The sequence below is a fragment of the Oncorhynchus kisutch genome, linkage group LG10 (genome assembly GCF_002021735.2).
Source record: "Oncorhynchus kisutch isolate 150728-3 linkage group LG10, Okis_V2, whole genome shotgun sequence".
NCBI lineage: Eukaryota > Metazoa > Chordata > Actinopteri > Salmoniformes > Salmonidae > Oncorhynchus > Oncorhynchus kisutch.
Window position 1 is genome coordinate 50,105,836 of NC_034183.2, and position 22,166 is coordinate 50,128,001.

Sequence of the window (22,166 nt, forward strand, 5' to 3'; positions counted from 1 at the left end):
ACAGTATAGCCTGTTCGGTCTTAAAAATGTCAGTCATGACACGGATACATTGCCCTACAGACACGGATACATCGCCCTCATTAGCATGTGTTTATGTGCATGGACAAATGGACTCAGTCACATTACCATACACATTGCAGTAGGAGAATGTCTGTACATGAGTGCTATGTAAGCAATAAGCCACGGGGGGTATATGGCCAATACCCCACGGGTAAGGGCTGTTCTTATGCACAACGCAACACAGAGTGCCCGGACACAGCCCTTAGCCGTGGTATACTGGCCATATATCATGAACCCTGAGGTGTCTTATTGCTGTTATAAACTGGTTAAAACGTAATTAAAGCAGTAAAAATAAATGTTTTGTCACACCCGTATATGGTCTAATATACCACCGCTTTCAGCCAATCAGCATTTAGGGAACAGACTACCCAGTTTATAAAAGAGTGTATAGCCTACAGCTAAAAACGATCATATTGTTAGTCTGAGGTCTCCTCTTAGCTGAACGTCATTAAACACACTCACTCTCTCTCTCCTGGATGTAAGGCAGGCTTGATAGGTGTCATTCAAACAGTGTCCTGGATGTAAGGCCAGGCTTGATAGGTGACATTCAAACAGTGTCCTGGATGTAAGGCAGGCTTGATAGGTGACATTCAAACAGTGTCCTGGATGTAAAGCAGGCTTGATAGGTGATATTCAAACAGTGTCCTGGATGTAAGGCAGGCTTGATAGGTGACATTCAAACAGTGTCCTGGATGTAAGGCAGGCTTGATAGGTGATATTCAAACAGTGTCCTGGATGTAAGGCAGGCTTGATATAGGTGACATTCAAACAGTGTCCTGGATGTAAGGCAGGCTTGATAGGTGTCATTCAAACAGTGTCCTGGATGTAAGGCCAGGCTTGATAGGTGACATTCAAACAGTGTCCTGGATGTAAGGCAGGCTTGATAGGTAACATTCAAACAGTGTCCTGGATGTAAGGCAGGCTTGATAGGTGTCATTCAAACAGTGTCCAGGTGTCTGAGAACATCCCTGTTCTCAGACACCACTGTCACTCTGAAACCAGACTCATTGCTCTGCTCCTCAGTTACACTCTGTAGTAAGTACTTGGACTTTCTCTCAGGAGAAGGAAACGCAAATCTCTCCCCTTCATTTTTAAATGCCGTGTCCTCTCAGAAATCAAATTGAGGACTCATTTGCGTTGTGTTAGGCGAATAGCTCATACTGCTGAAAGTAGAAGATGGGTATAGGAACACACACACTTCTTCTGAGCTCATATCCAACCCTCTCTCCTCCCCATGTGTCAGCTGGTTAATTGCAGGTGGAGGGAACAAGTCCTCTCAGTCCATGTCCCTGAATGAGCTTTGGAGTTTCACTGATTACTTCTGCAATGTAACACTCGCTCCATTGTTTACAAAAGGTAGAGAATAGCAGCAGAGAGAATGAAGCTTGGTTTCAGGCTCCTGATTAGATCTCAGAACAGTTGTTCTCTGTCTCCCTCATTTCCTAAATTGTCTTGTGTTTGCTTGATTTCACCTCTGCAATCAAGTCCACTAATTGCTTCCCATTTCAATCTCCAGCTGTGTCTGATATTATAGTGCATCAAAGATAAGATTTAAAAAAAAAAATATATATATATATATATAATTCTCTGAAAGGAACTGTCTCTGTGGGAGTTGTAAAGGGGCTCCATGCTTGATGCAACATATCTATTTCTTCAGATGCATTCAGATGTTATCTCATTGGCTAGCTCCTTGTTTGATTCTCCCACTGACTAGCTAGTGTGGTGCAGTCAGTGGGGCTGCTAACGTGTGTGTGTGTGTGTGTGTGTGTGTGTGTGTGTGTGTGTGTGTGTGTGTGTGTGTGTGTGTGTGTGTGTGTGTGTGTGTGTGTGTGTGTGTGTGTGTGCGTGCGTGTGCGTGTGCGTGTGCGTGCGCGTGCTTGCGTGTGTGTGTGCGTGTGTCTGTGTGCATACCCACCATCTAAATGGGTAACCTTGCCTGGGGCAGAGTCACCACTGGGAGCTTGGCCGACATCAGGAGCCAAATCATGTCCTGCTACAGCCGCCTGCAGAACAAAACCCACTCCAGCTGGTAAGCGAGTCCACTTTGTCCCCACATCACCAATGCCATGCTTTAACCCAGATGGATGCTATACTTACATTGTTGCCTAGCCAACCAAGAAGGAGCGAGTCTGTGAAAAACGGAATCAAGGTTAACACCCAGCCTTGGCTGAGGCCTCCCATAATCTATTCTGTCCACCTACACTTACTGAATGGAAGAGCACTCTGACCTCTCTCTCTCTCTCCCTCTCTCTCGCTCTCTCTCAGCCTTTCATTTAGACAAAACGTTGTAGTTACTGCATGGTAGAACTGCAGATTCAAGGCTAAAGTTCCTAGGTTTTGTGTGTGCTGGTATAATGACAGGCCTGTGTAGTAATGAGCTTGGTCCACACTTCCCACACACTGTGGTATCTGCTGTTCTAGACTGTGGCGTTCCATCCTCTTTGATATATACAGGTAAAATAGCTAAATGAACCAGAATGGCCAGTGTAGTGTAGGGCTAGCCAGCCACTTAGCAGTTCAATTCTTATTTCACCTGAGGCAGTGGAATATCCTCAAATTGGCAGGGGATTTAATTTTGGTTCCATATACTTAAAAAATAATAATTGGTGTACTTGCAGCATTTTGCTTTCTGTGAAAGTGCAGGATGGGGCCACCCGGGTGGCTCAGTGGTCTCATTGCAGTGCTAGCTGTGCCACCAGAGATTCTGGGTTCGAGCCCAGGCTCTGTCACAGCCGGCCGTGACCGAGAGGTCCATGGGGCGACGCACGATTGGCTCAGCGTCGTCCGGGTTAGGGAGAGTTTGGCTGGCAGGGATATCCTTGTCTCATCGCGCACTAGTGACTCCTGTGGCGGGCCGGGCGCAGCGCACACTGACCAGGTCGCCAGGTGTACGGTGTTTCCTCCGACACATTGGTGCCAAAATAGGGGAAATAGGAATAGGGAAATAGGGGAGAAAAATGGGCTAAAGTAAATCATAATAAAAAGAAAGTGGCAGAATTAGTAATAGCAATGGAAGGATTGAATTGTACGAAGGATGTCACTCACTGCAATTTCCTAGTGAAAAGCATGAGCTGACACACACACACAAAAATGTTTGTGGAGGGGCTGACTAACCATGAGTAAACAGTAAAAAAACAATAAGATATATAGAAAGGAAGTTGCACACTCTATATGCTCCCAACAATTGAATGGGCAAATCTACTTAAAGGAGATGATTGTGAACTACAGGAAAAGGAGGACCGAGCACGCCCCCATTCTCATCGACGGGGCTGTGGTGGAGTAGGTTGTCCACATCACCAACAAACTAACATGGTCCAGGCACACCAAGACACTCGTGAACAAAACCTATTCCCCCTCAGGAGACTGAACAGATTTGGCATGGGTCCTCAGATCCTCAAAAGGTTCTACAGCTGCACCATCGAGAGCATCCTGATTGGATGCATCACTGCCTGGTATAGAAACTGCTCGGCCTCCGACCACAAGGCACTACAGATAATAGTGCGTACATTCCAGTACATCACAAGCTTCCCGCCATCCATGACCTCTATACCAGGCGGTGTCAGAAGAAGGCCCTAAACATTGTCAAAGACTCAAAAGACTCCAGGTACAAGAGGCTTCTAAACAGCTTCTACCCCCAAGCCACAAGACTCCTGAACATCTAATCAAATGGCTACCCAGACTATTTGGATTACCCCCCCCCCCCCCCCCCCCACACACCTTTACGTTGCTGTTACACTTTCGTCACTTTAATAGTCACTTTAATAACTACCTACATGTACATATTACCTCAATTACCTCGTACCTCGACTAACCGGTGCCCCGCACATTGACACTGTTCAGGTACCCCCTGTATATAGCCTGCTCTTGAATCCTTTGTCAAATTTTGTTGTTTTTTTCTTCTTAAAACTGCATTTTTGGTTACCCCATCAGGTAATGAGACACAGGCCACTCCGGATAGGGTGTCACACATCCATCCAATCTAATGGAGCGTGCTCTGTCTCCACCAACTCTCTGCTCCTCTGGACTGCTCAGGATCAGGCGTATATCAGGTGTCAGGATGGGATGCTGCAAGGTGGTCCTGCCTTTGTAGAATGACGACTTGAATGATAACTGTATGTGCACGTGTTTGTGCTTTATTATACAACGGGTGGGTCTAATCCTGAACGCTAATTGGTTAAAACCGCAGTCCAGACAGTGTTTTTTTAAGCAATAAGGCCCGAATGGGTGTGGTATATGGCCAATATACCACGGGCTCAGGGCTGTTCTTTAAGAACTAAGCAATGCGGCGTGCCTGGATACAGCCCTTAGCCATGGTATATTGGCCATATACCACAAACCCCCAAGGTGTCTTATTGGTATTATAAACTGGTTACCAACATAATTAGAGAAGTAAAAATAAATGTTTGTCATACCCGTGGTATACAGTCTGATAAACCATGGCTGTCAGCCAATCAGCATTAAGGGCTTGAACCATCAAGTTAATAATCCACAAATGACCACCGGCTAAATCTATGACATGCCTATTTACTCTGTTCCATCTGACTGCACAATCCACTGTCTCATCAGCCCAGTCAATTTATAAACTTAATCTCCACTATAAAAAGCATCTAGACATTATCTCACATTTCTTTTAGACTAACATTTTCAACAGTTGAGATTTGTATAAACCTTGCTGTTTGTCTCTCCAACATTTGCAACATTGTCTCAATATTCAAATTCTTTCTCCAGCTGTCCCATAGTAATGAACTATGTGTCGGGACGAGGCAGACAGGCTGGCAGCGTTTCTCAGTCAGCAGAAGTCATGAATCAGCTGGCATAATTTTAATGGATATATACAAGGAAATATCAATTGAAAAAGGTCAAAAGAAACTAAATGCAGTCTTTCCAGCTTCAGTTTGAAGTGATTGTGTTAGCAGTGTTGTTGGCTAGCTCCACTGAACAACAGTGTCCTGACGAGAGCACATTTTCAATGCCAGGTGAAATCGCGCCTCATTAGCTCGTTGCTTTGGATGTATCCAAATAAATTTCACTAGAAAACAGTTTAAACAAATGCAAATGCAGCTACCGTTGTTATTCTGGCTGCATTTTTTTTGACGTGACTGTAAGTTAGCCGTAGTTGGCTAGCTAACAAGCAAGGGATAAGAACGTTGCCAGCCAGTATGGCAATGGAACATTGAACGACTGGGTCGCATCCATGGATACAGAACAAAAAGACTGAATGACTGGGTCGCGTCTCTGGCAATCAAACCGATAGATTGAACGATCAGCCAGCATAGTTAGCAACCCTAGTTCTGAGTCAGGACGATATCTTGTGGAAGGATGAAATAGTATGAATAAATTCATAAAAATAACATATTCTTCCTTCAAGTCTCATTAATATTCCTTGAGCAAACTTTTTCTTGATTAAGAATATTGTAGCTCATTGTTGAGACAAGAGTATTTCAGTTGTACATTTCATGTTCGTTACACATTCCGGTGACATTGCTGTTCTGAACACACAGGATACATACACTACATGACCAAAAGTATGTGGACACCTGCTTGTCAAATATCTCATTCCAAAATCATGGGCATTAAATGGAGTTGTTCTCCCCTGTGCTGCTATAACAGCCTCCACTCTTCTGGGAAGGCATTCCACTAGATGTTGGAACATTGCTGCGGGGGCTTGCTTCCATTCAGCCACAAGAACATTGGTGAGGTTGGACACTGATGTTGGGCGATTATGCCTGGCTCGCAAAGGTGTTCGACGGGCTTAAGGTCGGGGTTCTGTGTAGGCCAGTCAACTAAGCGGCCTAAATCAAACCATGAAAAACAGCCCCAGACCATTATTCCTCCTCCACCAAACTTTACAGTTAGCACTATGCATTCGGGCAGGTAGCGTTCTCCTGGCATCTGCCAAACCCACTTCGCGGCTAAGCCGTTGTTGCTCTTAGACGTTTCCATTTCACATTATTAGGGGCGGAAGGTACTTATTTTCCACCATAATTTGCAAATAAATTCATTAAAAATCCTACAATGTGATTTTCTGGATTTTTTTTCTCATTTTGTCTGTCATAGTTGAAGTGTACCTATGATGAAAATTACAGGCCTCTCTCATCTTTTTAAGTGGGAGAACTTGCACAATTGGTGGCTGACTAAATACTTTTTTGCTCCACTGTATACAGTTGAAGTCGGAAGATTACATGCACCCTAGCGAAATACATTTAAACTCAATTTTTCACAATTCCTGGCATTTAATCCTAGTAAAAATTCCCTGTTTTATGTCAGTTAGGGTCACCACTTTATTTTAAGAATGTGAAATATCAGAATAATAGTAGAGAGAATGATTTATTTAATATTTTATTTCTTTCATCACACTCCCAGTTGGTCAGAAGTTTACATACACTCAATTAGTATTTGGTAGCATTGCCTTTAAATTGTTTAACTTGGGTCAAATGTTTTGGGTAGCCTTCCACAAGCTTCCCACAATAAGTTTGGTGAATTTTGGCCCATTCCTCCTGACATCTGGCGTAACTGAGTCAGGTTTGTAGGCCTCCTTGCTTGCACATTCTGCCCACAATTGTTCTATGGGATTGAGGTCAGGGCTTTGTGATGGCCACTCCAATACCTTGACTTTGGTGTCCTTTGCCACAACTTTGGAAGTATGTTTGGGGTCATTGTCCATTTGGAAGACCCATTTGCGACTAAGCTTTAACTTCCTGACTGATGTCTTGAGATGTTGCTTCAATTTATCCACATAATTTTCCATCCTCATGATGCCATCTATTTTGTGAAGTGCACCAGTCCCTCCTGCAGCCAAGCACCCCCACAACATGATGCTGCAACCCCATGCTTCACGGTTGGAATGGTGTTCTTCGGCTTGCAAGCCACCCCCTTTTTCCTCCAATCATAACGATGGTTATTATGGCCAAAAGGTTATATTTTTGTTTCATCAGACCAGAGGACATTTCTCCAAAAAGTACAATCGTTGTCCCTATGTGCAGTTGTAAACCATAGTCTGGCTTTTTTATGGAGGTTTTGGAGCTCAGCTCCTTGCTGAGCGGCCTTTGAGGTTATGTCGATATAGGACTCGTTTCACTGTGGATATAGATACTTTTATACCTGTTTCCTCCAGCATCTTCACAAGATCCTTTGCTGTTGTTCTGGGATTGATCTGCACTTTTCACATCAAAGTACATTCATCTCTAGGAGACAGAACGTGTCTCTTTCCTGAGTAGTATGATGGCTGTGTGGTCCCATGGTGTTTATACTTGCGTACTATTGTTTGTACAAATGAACGTAATAAAAAATGTATGTATTTTTCTTGCCTGAATAGCCTCGTTTCACTGCCAAAATAAAATTAAACCATCTAGTGTTCAGCGAAATAACAACACAATGTCAAATACAGGTAGCCTAGTCAAATAATTAACATCCAATCACATGAGCTATTACTCGCTCGCAGGAATTCCACTAACGGTCCGTATGTAGCCAAACGTAGCTGCTGCTCATGTTGGTATCTGTACTGATGGGGCAAAAGCAATGACAGGGATACATAATTGCGTGCTAACACGCGTGCAAGCATTTGTTCCCGACGCCACTTAGGCACACTGCAGCATCCACCAATAGGCTCTTGCTGTCAAGAAAATGCCTGACAGCTTGAAAGACGTTTTGGACACAACAGTGTAAATGGTTAACTTTGTTAAAGCAAGGCCCCTGAACGCTCGTGTATTTTCTGCACTATGCAATGATATGGGCAGCGATCATGTAACGCTTTTACAACATGCAGAAGTGCGCTGGTTATCAAGGGGCAAAGTATTGACGTGTTTTTTTTAAATTGAGAGACAAACTTAAAGTTTTCTTTACTGACCATAATTTTCACTTGTCTGACCCCTTGCATGATGACGAGTTTCTCACACGACTGGCCTATCTGGGTGATGTTTTTTCTCACCTGAATAACCTGAATCTAGGATTACAGGGACTCTCTGCAACTATATACATGTGCGGGACAAAATTTAGTTGGAGTTCTTCTCCGTCTGCATTAACAAGGACAACACACAGGTCTTTCCATCATTGATACAAATCAAAAACGTGAAGAACATAAATCAATCAACTCTAACTAGTACATGTAGGTCAGTACGCAAGTGTGTGTGCATGGACTTTGCAGATATATTTCTCACATGTGCAGCACATAGTATTTGTTTTACAGTCCTTCTTTGGGGGCAGAATTGGCATCTCCAACTCTTGCCTGCCCCAGCTAAAGTCTCAGGTGGATCAGGACAAGATTCAGCCCCCTGAACAGCTTTCACAAGTGCTGCAGAGGCTGCTGTGCGTGGGAGGTGCTCCCTTCTTTCAATGTGTGGGTTTACAAGTGCCTTTCCCAGCTGCTCCAGGAACAGCCTCCTCTTGTTCCGCTTATCAGGCATCCAGGTAGGGTTGATCTTGTTCCATATCACAAAGCCATTGTGATATGGGCCAGCGGGCAGTTATCCTCCTGCAGCTGTAAGTTCCAATCACCTTGTCCAGGTTGTCCACACCTCCTTTGTTGTGGTTGTAGTCCAGGATGATGGCTGGCTTCCTGTCCTCGCGATCACTGTTCTCAGCCGTTTTGTGCAGTGTGCTCAGGAGGACCACATTCTTGTTCCTCTTTGGGAGGTAAGAAACTAGAGTGCTGGTGGGGGTGAATGCAAACTTTGATGAGAAGGCCTCTCTCCCCCTTGTTGAATGGAGTGCAGGGGGGAGCTCAGGCTTGTTCTTTCTAACTGTGCCAACCATGGTGATCTTCCACTTCAGGGGCTGCTGGCTGAGTTCAATCAGTAGCACACATAATCTCAATTTCTCATTGTGTATGTGTGTGTGTGTCTTTGTGGTTTTTGTGGTGTGTAAATTATTTTATAACTGCTGGGTCAAAAATGACCCTAAGGTGATGTTTCACTCTTTCTAATGTTGGGGTCACTCTAGGAAAAGCCATCAAAGTTCAAGTTGAAAAAAAAATCATTTAGGGAGTTTTCTCTGCTGTTAAACACAGTGGCGGGTCATTTTTTACAGCACATGGGTTAAGTATCAAAATATCATATTTCTTGTATTACCGTTTTTCCCAACTGTTAAGACAAGTTTTCTGAAACTTCATCTCAGGTACTCAAAACTCTAAACACAAAACAGTTAGCCAATTTCTCCAACCCCCGCAGACATCTTGCAAATTGAAACACAGCAATCATAATCATGTCCTCCCTGCACATGAATCTAACTTAGCGACAACCGAGATCACACTAATGTGACACAGGCGATATATTCTCCATGACCAGACAGCGGGGGAAATATCTTCTGGCATGACGCATCCACCCCAGACTGGACTCTGCTGGAAAGTCACCACGGGCCATTGCCTGGAGACGGGCCATACGTTCGTGGGGTTTGTGATCATACACCTTGCACTGCCATGCTGAAAACAACTCCTCAATGGGGTTGAGAAATGGGCAATATTTTAAATTTTATTTGATCATTTTTTAACTAGGCAAGTCAGTTAAGAACTAATCCTTATACAGAATGACGGCCTAATATTGTGGGAGAAGGTTATGGAGCCAGTTGCAGACCTGAGAAGCCCGATCGGAAATCACATTGTTCGAAATTAGAACATACATTTGCTGCTCTGGATCACCTGGCACTCTCTGCTCTGGCTAAAAAAGGTTGTCATGTAAAGGTGTTCAGGAAACTAAGGAGATGGGCAGTGTTGTATGGTCCAAGGGTGGCATGGCGGTGGAGGACCCCATTGTGGCTCATAGCCTCGCATATTGTGGCATTTCCCCCTTCGCTGGCCAGGCACCTCAATGACGGCCCTTTTACAACACGGAGTCCTGCTGGTCCATCACGACTGGTCTGCCGACGTAACAGCACGAGGGGGCTCCAACAGACTTCTTTTCCGTCACGATGTCCCTCTAAGTCCCTTCTGCTAGCTTGCTAGCCCCGGCCCGCTAGCTGTCTGAATTGCCGTGTCCCCAGCCCGCCGAGCTACTCACTAGACCCCTATGATCCCTCGGCTATGCATGCCTCTCCTTAATGACAATATGCCTTGTCCATTTTGCTTAGTGTTTATTGCCTTATTTCACTAACCCTTTCATTCCACCTCCCACACATGTGGTGACCTCGACTAGTTTAAATGATGTTTCTAGAGACAATATCTCTCTCATCGTCACTCAATGCATAGGTTTACCTCCAATGTACTCACATCCTACCAAAGCTTTGTCTGTACATTATGTCTTGAATCTACTCTACCGTCAATCACCACATTATTATCGGCAGACTCAGACTCTTGGTTTCTCAAATGACTGCCTTGCCTGGTTCACTAACTACTTCTCAGAAAGAATTCAGTGAGTACAATTGGAGGTCCCGTTGTCCTGACCTCTGGCAGTCTCTATGGGGGTGCCACAGGGTTCAATTCTCGGGCCGACTCTTTTCTCTGCATACATCAATGATGTCACTCTTGCTGCTGGTGATTCACTGATCCACCTCTATGCAGACGACACCGTTCTGTATACTTCTGGCCCTTCTTTGTGCACTGTGCTAACTAACCTCCAGACGAGCTTCAATGCCATACAACTCTCCTTCCGTGGCCTCCAACTGCTCTTAAATGCAAGTAAAACTAAATGCATGCTCTTCAACCGATTGCTGCCCACACCTGCCCGCCCGTCCAGCATCACTACTCTGGACGGTTCTGTCTAGAATATGTGGACAACTACAAATACCTAGAAGTCTGGTTAGACTGTAAACTCTCCATCCAGACTCACATTAAGCATCTCCAATCCAAAATGTAATATAGAATCGGCTTCCTATTTCGCAACAAAGCATCCTTCACTCATGCTGCCAAACATATCTTAGTAAAACTGGCTATCCTACTGATCCTCGACTTCGGCGATTTCAAAATAGCCTCCAACTCTCTACTCAGCAAATTGGATGTAGTCTATCACAGTGCCATCCATTTTGTCAAAGCCCTATATACTACACACCACTGTGACCTGTATGCTCTCATTGGCTGGCCCTCACTACGTATGTCGCCAAACCCACTGGCTCCAGGTCATCTACAAGTCTTTGCTTGGTAAAGCCCTGCCTTATCGCAGCTCACTGGTCACCATAGCAGCACCCACCCATAGCACGCGCTCCAGCAGGTATATTTCACTGGTCACCCACAAAGCCAATTCATCCTTTGGCCGCCTTTCTTTCCAGTTCTCTACTACCAATGACTGGAACGAACTGCAAAAATCACTGAAGCTGGAGACTCATATCTCCCTCACTAACTTTAAGCACCAGTTGTCAGAGCAGCTCACAGATCACTGCACCTGTACATAGCCCATCTGTAAATATCCCATCCAACTACTGATCCCCATACTGTTATTTATTTTTGCTCCTTTGCACCCCAGTATCTTTACTTGCACACTTATCTTCTGCACATCTATCACTCCGGTGTTTAATTATTATGTTGTAATTTATTTCGCCACTATGGCCTATTTATTGCCTTATCTCCCTTGTCCTACCTCATTTGCACACACTGTATACAGAATTGTTCTATTGTGTTATTGACTGTATGTTTGTTTATTCCATGTGTAACTCTGTGTTGTTGTTTGTGTCGCACTGCTTTGCTTTATCTTGGCCAGGTCGCAGTTGTAAATGAGAACTTGTTCTCAGCTAGCCTACCTAGTTAAAATATATTTTTAAATGGCTCATTGACCAATGATGTTCCTTCCTCTTCTCCTCATATTCGCTAAATTCAATCCAGCCTCATCTATGAATATGAGTTCCTGGGGGATGGGACTTGCATTCAATTCCATTATTCTCTGAAATGACAGTAAATACAATAATTGCTGTATGGTAAAGTTCACTGGCAACATCAATGAGTCTAATGTTTCAAGAGTGTAATACTAGTACATTACTTGCACATATTCGTACCGTTTATCCTTCACTTCGTACCGTTTATTCCTTTCAAATGGGGCTCTGTAGATCTGTTTCGTCCGAAGATGGTGTTTCTTAAGGATGCGGACAATGGTTGATAAGCTCACTCTGATGTTATGGAAGATGGCAGGGTTTTCAATAATATGTTGTTGGTTTTCAGTCTCATGGCATTATTTTCAACTACCATTGGCACAATGGCAGCCTCCTGTATGTCTGTAAATAGATGTGTTCTACCACCACGTGGGGGTCGTCTTTCAGTTCTACAAAAACAAAATAGCATACAGTACAGTAAACACTACAGTATACAAGATAAACATGTACAAAGAAGTATAGCTCCTTATTTCATACATACACACATGAAACATTTTGTTACATTGTTTCCCCTTACAGTATGTTTTGGAACCTACAGTCTTTACTGTGCTTTATGTTGTACTACTGTCAAGCAGTAAGAGTAGTCGATACGTACTGCAGACATTTGACCTACCTATTCTTATTTTGGAACGTCCGGATGATGGATGGCTCAGATTGGGCTGCACTCTCTGCCCAGCCTTTATTTAGGTGATTGCTAGTTCTCAAAGATTAGGGTTTAGGTGGTGAATATTGAAGAATTATGGAGAGAAAAAAACATTTGTAGAAGGATATTGAGAGTCATTTTTGGTGACTTTTCAAAGAACCTTCTACTCCAAAATTAGTGAAAATAAAATTATGTTGACACCATCTAAAACAGAGAGCACTTACTCTTTTACCATAGCCGATACATGGCCCATATTATCAGGCAGGTGTGCTATTAGCAATAAGCATTACCATCTTTAGCCCAACTGATGTAAAATAACATTGTGTACAGTGCATTGATGGATGTATAAAATGAATGCATGTGACAAAATAGGAACATTTATTAAGCTGCATTGACACAAAGTGTACAAAAGCAGACAATTTATAGCTTGAAACTCCATCAACAGTCCTATCTTTGTCTATCCCTGTCTCTGTTTCTCTATCCCTGTCTGGGGTGGCAGGTAGCCTAGTGGTTAGAGCGTTGGGCCAGTAACTGAAAGGTTGCTGGATAGAATCCCCGAGCTGACAAGGTACAAATCTGTTGTTCTGAGCAAGGCAGTTAACCCACTGCTCCCTGAGTGCTGCGGATGTTGATTAAGGCAGCCCCCCCACACCTCTCTGATTCAGAGCGGTTGGGTTAAATGCAAAAGCCACATTTCAGTTGTACAAATGACTAGGTATCCTCCTTTCTCTGTCCTTGTCTCTAATTATCTGTCTCTGCCTCAGTTGTTGTTGTCATTGACTTGAATAGCAGATGTCACATCTCACTCTTCTTTTTTTGTTGGCCACCTCCCTCCTGCGATGGCCCATCTACTGCCACCCTGCAACATTAAGCTCATGGGACCAACACTTTACATGTTGCTTTAATAACAAATGTTCAGTGTTATTAGAGGAGAAGATGGCTCATTAATTATACAGACAAAAACAATGTGTGTTTTGAAAAAAAGGAGACTTCATGAATCATTACTACAATATGGAAAAAATTATTCAATCAAACTAGCAAGTATAATTGAAACTGAAAAGTGTGATGACATTATCTTTCATTAATGGCACTAGATGTTGTATACACATTCCCAATAGAAATATTTAATACTATCTGATTTTTCCAAATGCACATATATGGTTATTCGTTACAAGGGTTCACAATTATTATCAAATGGACAAATTATGAAAGACCGTCCGAAAGACACGCGAGGGAAAACAATGCCAACAATTAAAGAATGCAGAGTCCATAAGTGACATGCTCATGTTATTGAACAGGAAGTGGGTCTCTCCTTCTGCAGTCTGTTTAGGTACACACACACATACTTCACATACACCACCCACAACATTCATGTTGTCCCGAATGCCACTCTGGGCTCGTGTGGGTGGAACAGGCTTTGGTTTGTTAACCGTCTGTGTGAGATCGCATGTCCCCTTCTTATTGGAGAGAGAGAGAGAGCCCCATGGTGGCCGGAGATGGCACAGCATGGGACGGGATCGCTGCATCCCCTCTCCACTACCTTCCCCACCATCCTCCCAGCCTTTAATGTGTCTCTCATCACTCTGTTGACATGCCAGCACTTTCGCCATGTCCATGGTAATGGCTCATTCATGTTTACCTCCTTGTGCAAACATTCCCTGATCTATCCTTTCCCTTTTCTCTTTCAAGACTGTCAAGGGAGTTGTGATAATATATAACTTTATGACACATCTCTTGCCTTTGGTTTTGGTATCTTTACAAAAAATGTTGTAAGTGGATTGGCTCACAAAGTAAATTATCCCACTAAGGATGTATACTGAGCTAAAATATAAATGCAACATGTAAAGTGTTGGTCCCATTTTTCATGAGCTGAAATAAAAGATACCGGAAATATTCCATACACACAAAATGCTTATTTCTCTCTGGTGCTGAGGAGTATTTCTGTCTATAATAAAACCCTTCTGTGGGGGAAAATAATCATTCTGATTGGCTGGACCTGGCTCCCAAGTGGGTGGGCCTATGCCTTCACAGGCCACCCATGGCTGTGCGCTTGCCCAATCTTGATATCCATAGATTAGAGCCTAATGAATTTATTTCAATTGACTGATTTCCTTCTATGAACCGTAACTTTGTAAAATATTTGAAATTGTTGCATGTTGCGTTTATGTTTTTGTTCAGTATATATGTGTCAATGCGAGAAATGGACGTCATATAAATGACAACACAGGCTACAACTCTGTCAAAGCACAATAGGCCTACAATACATATTTTATTTGATCAAAACTTGCCATAAATGGTTTGGATTATTAAGGTAGATGAGTGGAGCCCGAAACAAATTCAATATTTCTTTAAATTGGATTAAGAAAAGTATTGTTATTGCCAGATCACCCTGTTTTAAAGCTACATCAAACAACAATTCGTACTAAAAGTAGCGTTACAGTGAAAATGATCACTTTATTCAGCTATCTATTACTTCTGACTGCTCGATATTATCAGCGTCAACTAGTATGGTATGTCTCCATAATCCTTTGCGTCTCGCAATAGTTGCCAGTCATTCTGCCGACGAGACGAATGTGAGTGTTGAATGGAGTCAAATAACTAACTGCGAATTCTGGGTGGTTTATTTGGACCTGGCTTATTGATAGTTAAGTTTATTTTTAACTTGCACATTTCATTTCAGACAGTATGAAAGAGACAACAGCCAAGAGACGCGAGAAACCCAAGGACTCCAAGGCTGAGAAACAGAAGGATGCGGGCCCTGAGCCGCAGGATGTGGAGATGCCGGAGGAGGACTCCGCCACTGCAGAAAAGAAACCCAAGGAACTTGATACCCTCACACTTGAAGGTAGCTAGCTAGGTGGTTAGCTGCGGTTTAACACAAACACTGGAAAGGATACATTCAAACCCAATGTCAGATACGGAATGTTGCAACTTCGGGTTTTTGCTACCTAGCTAACGTCACTGTACCGAATGTTAGTTAGCAAGCTGCTGTTAGTCTATGTAGCTAGCTAGCTAATTAGCCTGTTTTAATTGGCAATACTTTGAAGTGTAACTATCGTTAGAATGTAGTTAGCTGACCTAGTTAGTCAAAACATATAGTAACAGGCTAACTGCGTTTAACGTTGGTCTGACTTTTAATTCACTCGCTATATTAGTAACAAGCTAGGTAGCTAACGTTAGCTAGCTATCTGGGTGCCTAACAACGAAATCCCCTAGTCATAGCTAGCCAACTAGCTAGTTAATCAGTTTGCTAGCAATGTTTACTTCAATTTGTGTCAGTTGGAAATCACTTTACTGCCGTAACCTGTCAAAGCAGTACTTTTATAGTTTTGTGTATCCAATTGTAGCTACCTAGCTTGACAGGACATTGTATTTACAAATCTTTTCAGTTTTGAATTGAGGGAAAGAACTGACATTAGCTGTCAGATTGTTTTGTTTTTTATCACTCTTCCATAAGTCTCTCCTTATGACCTTACTCCTCCAACTCCCGTTGCAGACATCAAGGAGCATGTGAAGCAGATAGAGAAGGCTGTGTCGGGCAAGGAGCCTCGCTTTGTGCTGAGGGCCCTGCGCGCCCTGCCCTCCACCAGCCGCCGCCTCAACCCCAACGTGCTGCACAAGGCTGTGTCTGGCTTCTACACCTCCAACGCCGCTGGCAAAGAGTTCCTACTCAGCTTCCTAGAGGAGGTATGATGAGTGCAGATAGAAAAGACTGGTACTACTATTACTACTTCTATTGCTGAGAAACCTTGACTATGAACTATTACTCATTGCCTTTATCTCTGTCTCCTTTTACCCACTTGACTCCTTTGGTCCCTTTCTGTCTGCTTCTGTCTTTCCTTTTCCCTCCTCTACCCACACCCTCTCCCCTCCATCTCTTGCATCCATCCAGCCCATGGACACTGAGGGAGATGTCCAGTTCAGGCCCCGTACAGGGAAGGCAGCTGCCACCCCCCTGATCCCTGAGGCGGAGGCCTACCTGCAGCTGCTCCTGCTGGTTTATCTCACCAACAACAAACGCTACACAGAGGTGGGCTGACGGGAGTTCACACTCTCTCTGTCTATCGCATGCCTCTGTCTCTCGCTCTCATGCATGCACAGTACACATTTATGTTGGATTGAGCTCTGAATTCTCTTTGGTATATACAATGCTCACCACACAGTAGTCCTTAGAAAGAAATGTCTGGATTAATTCCCGACTGCCTGTCTTGGTTGTTAGCTTCTCACTTTTCTCTCTGTAGGCCCAGAAAGTGTCAGATGAGCTCTTGCAGAAGATCGGACCTCAGAACCGGCGTGCTCTGGACCTGGTGGCCGCTAAGTGTTACTACTACCACTCCCGCGTCTACGAGTTCCTCAACCAGCTGGACACTGTGCGTAGGTAAGCCCACCAACACTTTCACTGACTGTTTTAGTTTTTTCTGACTTAAACACATAGTGGGGAAAGATGGAGGTTGTCTCAGAAGGCAGTAGGCCAGTTTGAACCTATGCAGGTTAAAATGTAATGCCTTCGATCGATTTTAAACTAAAAACCCTTCTCTCTCAGTTTCCTGCACACGCGCCTGAGGACGGCCACCTTGCGGCACGACGCCGACGGCCAGGCCACGCTGCTCAACCTGCTGCTGAGGAACTACCTGCAGTACAACCTGTACGACCAGGCTGAGAAGCTGGTGTCCAAGTCAGTCTTCCCTGAGCTGGCCAACAACAACGAGTGGGCCCGCTACCTCTACTACACAGGTGAGAGGGACTGGGAAGGAGAGGGACTGGGAAGGAGAGGGACTGGGAAGGAGAGGGACTGGGAAGGAGAGGGACTGGGAAGGAGAGGGACTGGGAAGGAGAGGGACTGGGAAGGAGAGGGACTGGGAAGGAGAGGGACTGGGAAGGAGAGGGACTGGGAAGGAGAGGGACTGGGAAGGAGAGGGACTGGGAAGGAGAGGGACTGGGAAGGAGCCCTAAGCCATCAGAAGTTTAGTTTAATCACATTCAATTGAATTATGTTTATCGGACCTCTACAGGTTTTCAAGTGACCATAAGAAACTGCCTCAGAATATGAATGAATTTGTAGTTGTGGCATAGTTTGCTGCTTTTCCACTCTGATCATTCTCTCCTTCAACCCTCCAGGTCGTATCAAGGCCATCCAGCTGGAGTACACAGAGGCCAGGAGGACCCTGACCAACGCCCTGAGGAAGGCCCCCCAACACACAGCTGTGGGCTTCAAACAGACAGTTAGTACACCCAGCATGCAGTTTTGTGTGCAATTATTACATTTTGCGCATACCTTTACGTTAGTCTTTTAGCACTCTTATCCAGAGCGACTTACAGGAGCAATTAGAAGAACCTTGCTCAAGGGCACATCGAGAGATTTTTCACCTAGTCGTCACAGGGATTTGAACCAGAGAACTTTTGGTTACTGGCCCAATGCTCTTAACCACTAGGCTACCTTATTAAAAAGGAGAAACTATTGTTGTTTTAAAGTTGTCACTCAAATTTCCCATAGTGTGTTGCCTGACAATATATTGTCAATCTAACTTTATTTGTACAGCACATTTCTTACAAGGGATGATGCATTTCATATTTCTTTTAATAATATTTAGTTTTAAATGTGTTTTTTTTCTTTCTCCTCGTCATACATGAACAACAACAGACGCACACAATGACTACATCTCATCTGCCAAGACCCACATGCTAATGCTATTTCAATAATTCAGGGGATGCAGCCCACTGTATGCCACAAAATTCAGGTTGTTCACATCTTCTCTCTATCCCTATCAGGTTCACAAGTTGCTGATTGTGGTGGAGTTGTTGCTTGGGGAGATACCAGACAGGCTGCAGTTCCGCCAGGCTCCTCTGAAGAGATCACTAGCGCCCTACTTCCTGCTCACCCAGGGTAAATTGCCGGCAAGCTGGGTCATGAGAATGAGTCTTAAGCGAGAGTAAGATGTGAACCCTGGTCTCTGTTCCCACACAGCTGTCAGGACGGGTAACCTGGCCAAGTTCAACCAGGCCCTGGATCAGTTTGGAGAGAAGTTCCAGGCAGACGGCACCTATACCTTGATCATCCGCCTGCGACACAATGTCATCAAGACAGGTCAGTGACCAGGGCTTTCACTTCGGGCTCTTCTTCCACATTCTCAGATGGCTTCCTCTTCTTTTGAACAGTTTTTGGTAATGGCTCTTCATTTTTAACATGTGAATGACTTGTTGATATTTAACACCATCTCTCCCTGTAGGTGTGCGTATGATCAGCCTGTCATACTCACGTATATCCCTGGCAGACATCGCTCAGAAGCTCCAGCTGGACAGTCCAGAGGATGCTGAGTTCATAGTGGCCAAGGTAACATGATATAATACAGCCATACTCAGTTGGTGGACCGTGATCCGAGCCCAGATTGGAGTCAATATGGTCTAGGGGTGCGTGGATCAGAAAACCAGTCGGTATCTGGTGTGACCACCATTTGCCTCGTGCAGCGTGTCAGATCTCCTTCGCATAGGGTTGATCAGGCTGTTGATTGTGGAATGTTTTCCCACTCCTCTTCAATGGCTGTGTGAAGTTGCTGGATCTTCACGGGAACAGGAACACGCTGTCAATCATGTCGATCTACAGCATCCCAAACATGCTCAATGGGTGACGTGTCTGAGTGTGAAGCCCGAGGAAGAACTGGGACATTTTCAGCTTCCAGGAATTGTGTACAGATTCTTGCGACATGGCATTGTCATGATGAAACATGAGGTGATGGTGGCGCATGAATGGCATAACAATGGGCCTCAGGATCTCGTCACGGTATCTCTCTACATTCAAATTGCCATTAATAAAATCCAATTGTGTTCGTTGTCCATAGCTTATGCCTGCCTACACCCCTCCGCCCCATGGGGCACTCTGTTCACAACGTTGACATCAGCAAGGCACTCGCCCACATGACTCCATACACGCCATCTACCCGTTAGTTGAAACCTGGATTCGTCCATCAAGACCACACTTCTCCAGCGTACCAGTGGCCATGGAAGATGAGCAATTATCCACTGAAGTCTGTTAGGATGCTTATCTGCAGTCAGGCAGGTCAAGATCCTGGTGAGGATGACGTGCATGCAGATGAGCTTCCCTGAGACTGTTTGTGTAGAGATTCTTTGGTTGTGAAAACCCAGTTTCATCAGCTGTCCGGGTGGCTGGTCTCGGACGATTGACTAGGTGAAGAAGCCGAATGTGGAGGTCCTTGGGCTGGCATGGTTGTGCGGCCGGTTGGACATACTGCCAAATTGTCTAAAATGTCGGAGGTGGCTTATGGTAGAGAAATTAACATTACAGCTCTGGTGGAAATTCCTGTAGTCAGCATGCCAATTGTACACTCCCTTAACTTGACACATGTGGCTTTGTGCACCTGTGCAATGATCATGCTGTTTAATCAGCTTCTTGATTATGCCACACCTGCCATGTGGCTGGAGAAATGCTCAATAACAGGGATGTAAACAAATTTGTGTGAAATAAGCTTTTTGTGCTCATGAAACATGGGACCTTTTCATTTTTGTTCAGTATGTGTATGTATATATTGTACCTTAAGCTCATGATTTATCCCCACCACCTGCTCTACATCAGCTCATACAAGGATTTCCTAAAGAGCATTAATAGAGAAGCACATCACTTGTGTGTGATAAATATGGAATGCAGTCAACTGTCCTAAGCCACCGGTGGCAAGGGAAAACTACCTCTGTCTCTTACTGATTTTCTTTCTCCCAACCTCATCCCTCTCTTCCAGGCTATCCGTGATGGAGTGATCGAAGCCAGCATCAACCATGAGAAGGGCTATGTTCAGTCTAAAGAGACCATGGACATCTACGGTACCAGGGAGCCCCAGCTGGCCTTCCACCAGAGGATCTCCTTCTGCCTGGACATACACAACATGTCTGTCAAGGCCATGAGGTTTCCACCCAAGGCTTACAACAAGGACCTAGAATCAGCAGAGGTGTGTACCAACTTTTTACTACTCCTTGTATTAGCCCCTGAAATTGACTGTCTTGAGGGTTCTTTTGTAGGAGATGATATGAAATGGTTCTTTATCTGTGCTGCTGAACTAACGGTATGATATATTTTACTGTTATGACCACAAGGTGGCAGTGTTAACTAGCTTTGTAATGTTATATTTGGGACTAGAATTTCAGACTAAATGCTGTCATTCTAAAATGTTAGTTATTTGCAAACTTAATCGTTTTAAAGATGCACTATGCATAAATCACTCCACCATTTTCTGGTTGCTAAGTCTAATAGTTTGCCTAATTTCAGTTTGTGAGATTCATTGTACCATCAAACCACTGAAATATCTTTTCCTTAACCAAAAATATTATATTTTCAGCTGTTTGAAGCTGGTGTACAAAACCAAATTTAAAAGACGCAAAAACAAAACTTAAGAATGGGAGGCATAGAAATAGGGCACATAGAACATATACTGCTTAGACTTGCTTTCAATGAGAATGACAGATCTATAACACATTTCTGTGGGAATTTGGTCAGGTCTCCCAAAAAGTTACATACTGCAGCTTTAGTGTGTGTGTTTGCATTTCAGGAGCGCAGAGAGCGGGAGCAGCAGGACCTGGAGTTCGCCAAGGAGATGGCGGAAGATGACGATGACAGTTTCCCATGATCCTCTGAGAGGAACGAGTACAAGGATGCCTTATTGTTTTTCCCCTTTCTCTCCCCCCTCTTCTTCCTCCTCCCTCTTGTAATAGTTGTTTTGTTTATTTCTCTGCAGGCACAAGGCCATTTATAACATATGTATGTTAGCATTGTAACATACAATAAGAACACCTCTTCAACCCTACCACTGGTCCTCGTTGTCCCTGCTTTTAGGCTTTGCGTGTCACTGTCAACTTGCTGGGAGAGGCATTTTGTGTGTTATGTATTGAGTTTGGTTTTGCGTGCTGGCCTCAGTCTTTGTCAATTTAATCTAATTTGGGGAACACTTACTTGTACAGTGAATGTCTAGCAAACTAAGAGCCTTTTGGCACAGAGCAGCTTGTAAGTTTTTCTGTCAGGAATTTGTTGGCTCTTTGGTTATTTTTGCTGCGCAATTCAATATCTTGACAGCAGCCCTTTTCTAAAATGCAGATATGGAAACTCATATTTCAAAATACCTTGGGAAATCAATTAATTTGTTGTCCCTCTTTAGAACTGTGTGCCGTTGAGCTCAACTAGTTAGATTTGTCTCTGCCTCATTATTCACGGCTCCTGTTCCTTCCTCTGATTTCTTCATTTAGCTCCCTCTTCCTCCTGCCTCATAGGGTGCATCCCAATTATCTCTTTTGTTCCATTAGCTTCATGTATTTTAAAAGAAGTGACTGGTATAATAGTGCATTCGGAAAGTATTCAGACCCCATGACTTTTCTCACATATTGATACGTTAGCATCATATTTTTCCCCTCAATCTACACACAATTCCCCAATATAATGACAAGCAAAAACAGGTGTTTAGAAAATTTGGCCAAATGTATAAATAACTGAAATACCACATTTTACATAAGTATTCAGACCCTTTACTCAGTACTTTGTTGAAGTGCCTTTGGCAGTGCTTACAACCTAGTCTTCTTGGCACAGCTATATTTGGGGAGTTTCTCACATTCTCTGGAGATCCTCTCAATCTGTCAGGTTGGATGAGTGTTGGCTGCACAGCTATTTTCAGGTCTCTCCAGA

The 22,166-nt window shown here is 44.0% G+C and overlaps 1 protein-coding gene across 2 annotated transcripts; it reads left to right on the plus strand.

Moving 5' to 3' along the window:
• Window positions 1-14,582: 14,582 nt before the first annotated feature.
• On the plus strand, window positions 14,583-21,297 carry LOC109898310 (26S proteasome non-ATPase regulatory subunit 3-like). Of its 2 annotated transcripts, none has more exons than XM_020493244.2 (12): window positions 14,583-15,063; window positions 15,171-15,335; window positions 15,987-16,177; window positions 16,383-16,520; window positions 16,732-16,868; window positions 17,034-17,224; window positions 17,609-17,712; window positions 18,260-18,374; window positions 18,456-18,575; window positions 18,718-18,821; window positions 20,239-20,445; window positions 21,043-21,297. In XM_020493244.2, exons 2-12 carry the CDS (start codon window positions 15,176-15,178, stop codon window positions 21,118-21,120), a joined length of 1,545 nt encoding a protein of 514 aa, XP_020348833.1. In that variant the 5' UTR covers window positions 14,583-15,063; window positions 15,171-15,175; the 3' UTR covers window positions 21,121-21,297. The 2 variants fall into 2 exon arrangements, with proteins under 2 accessions (XP_020348833.1, XP_020348834.1); XM_020493245.2 differs by having other exon boundaries at window positions 14,959-15,063; window positions 15,175-15,335.
• Window positions 21,298-22,166: the final 869 nt, after the last annotated feature.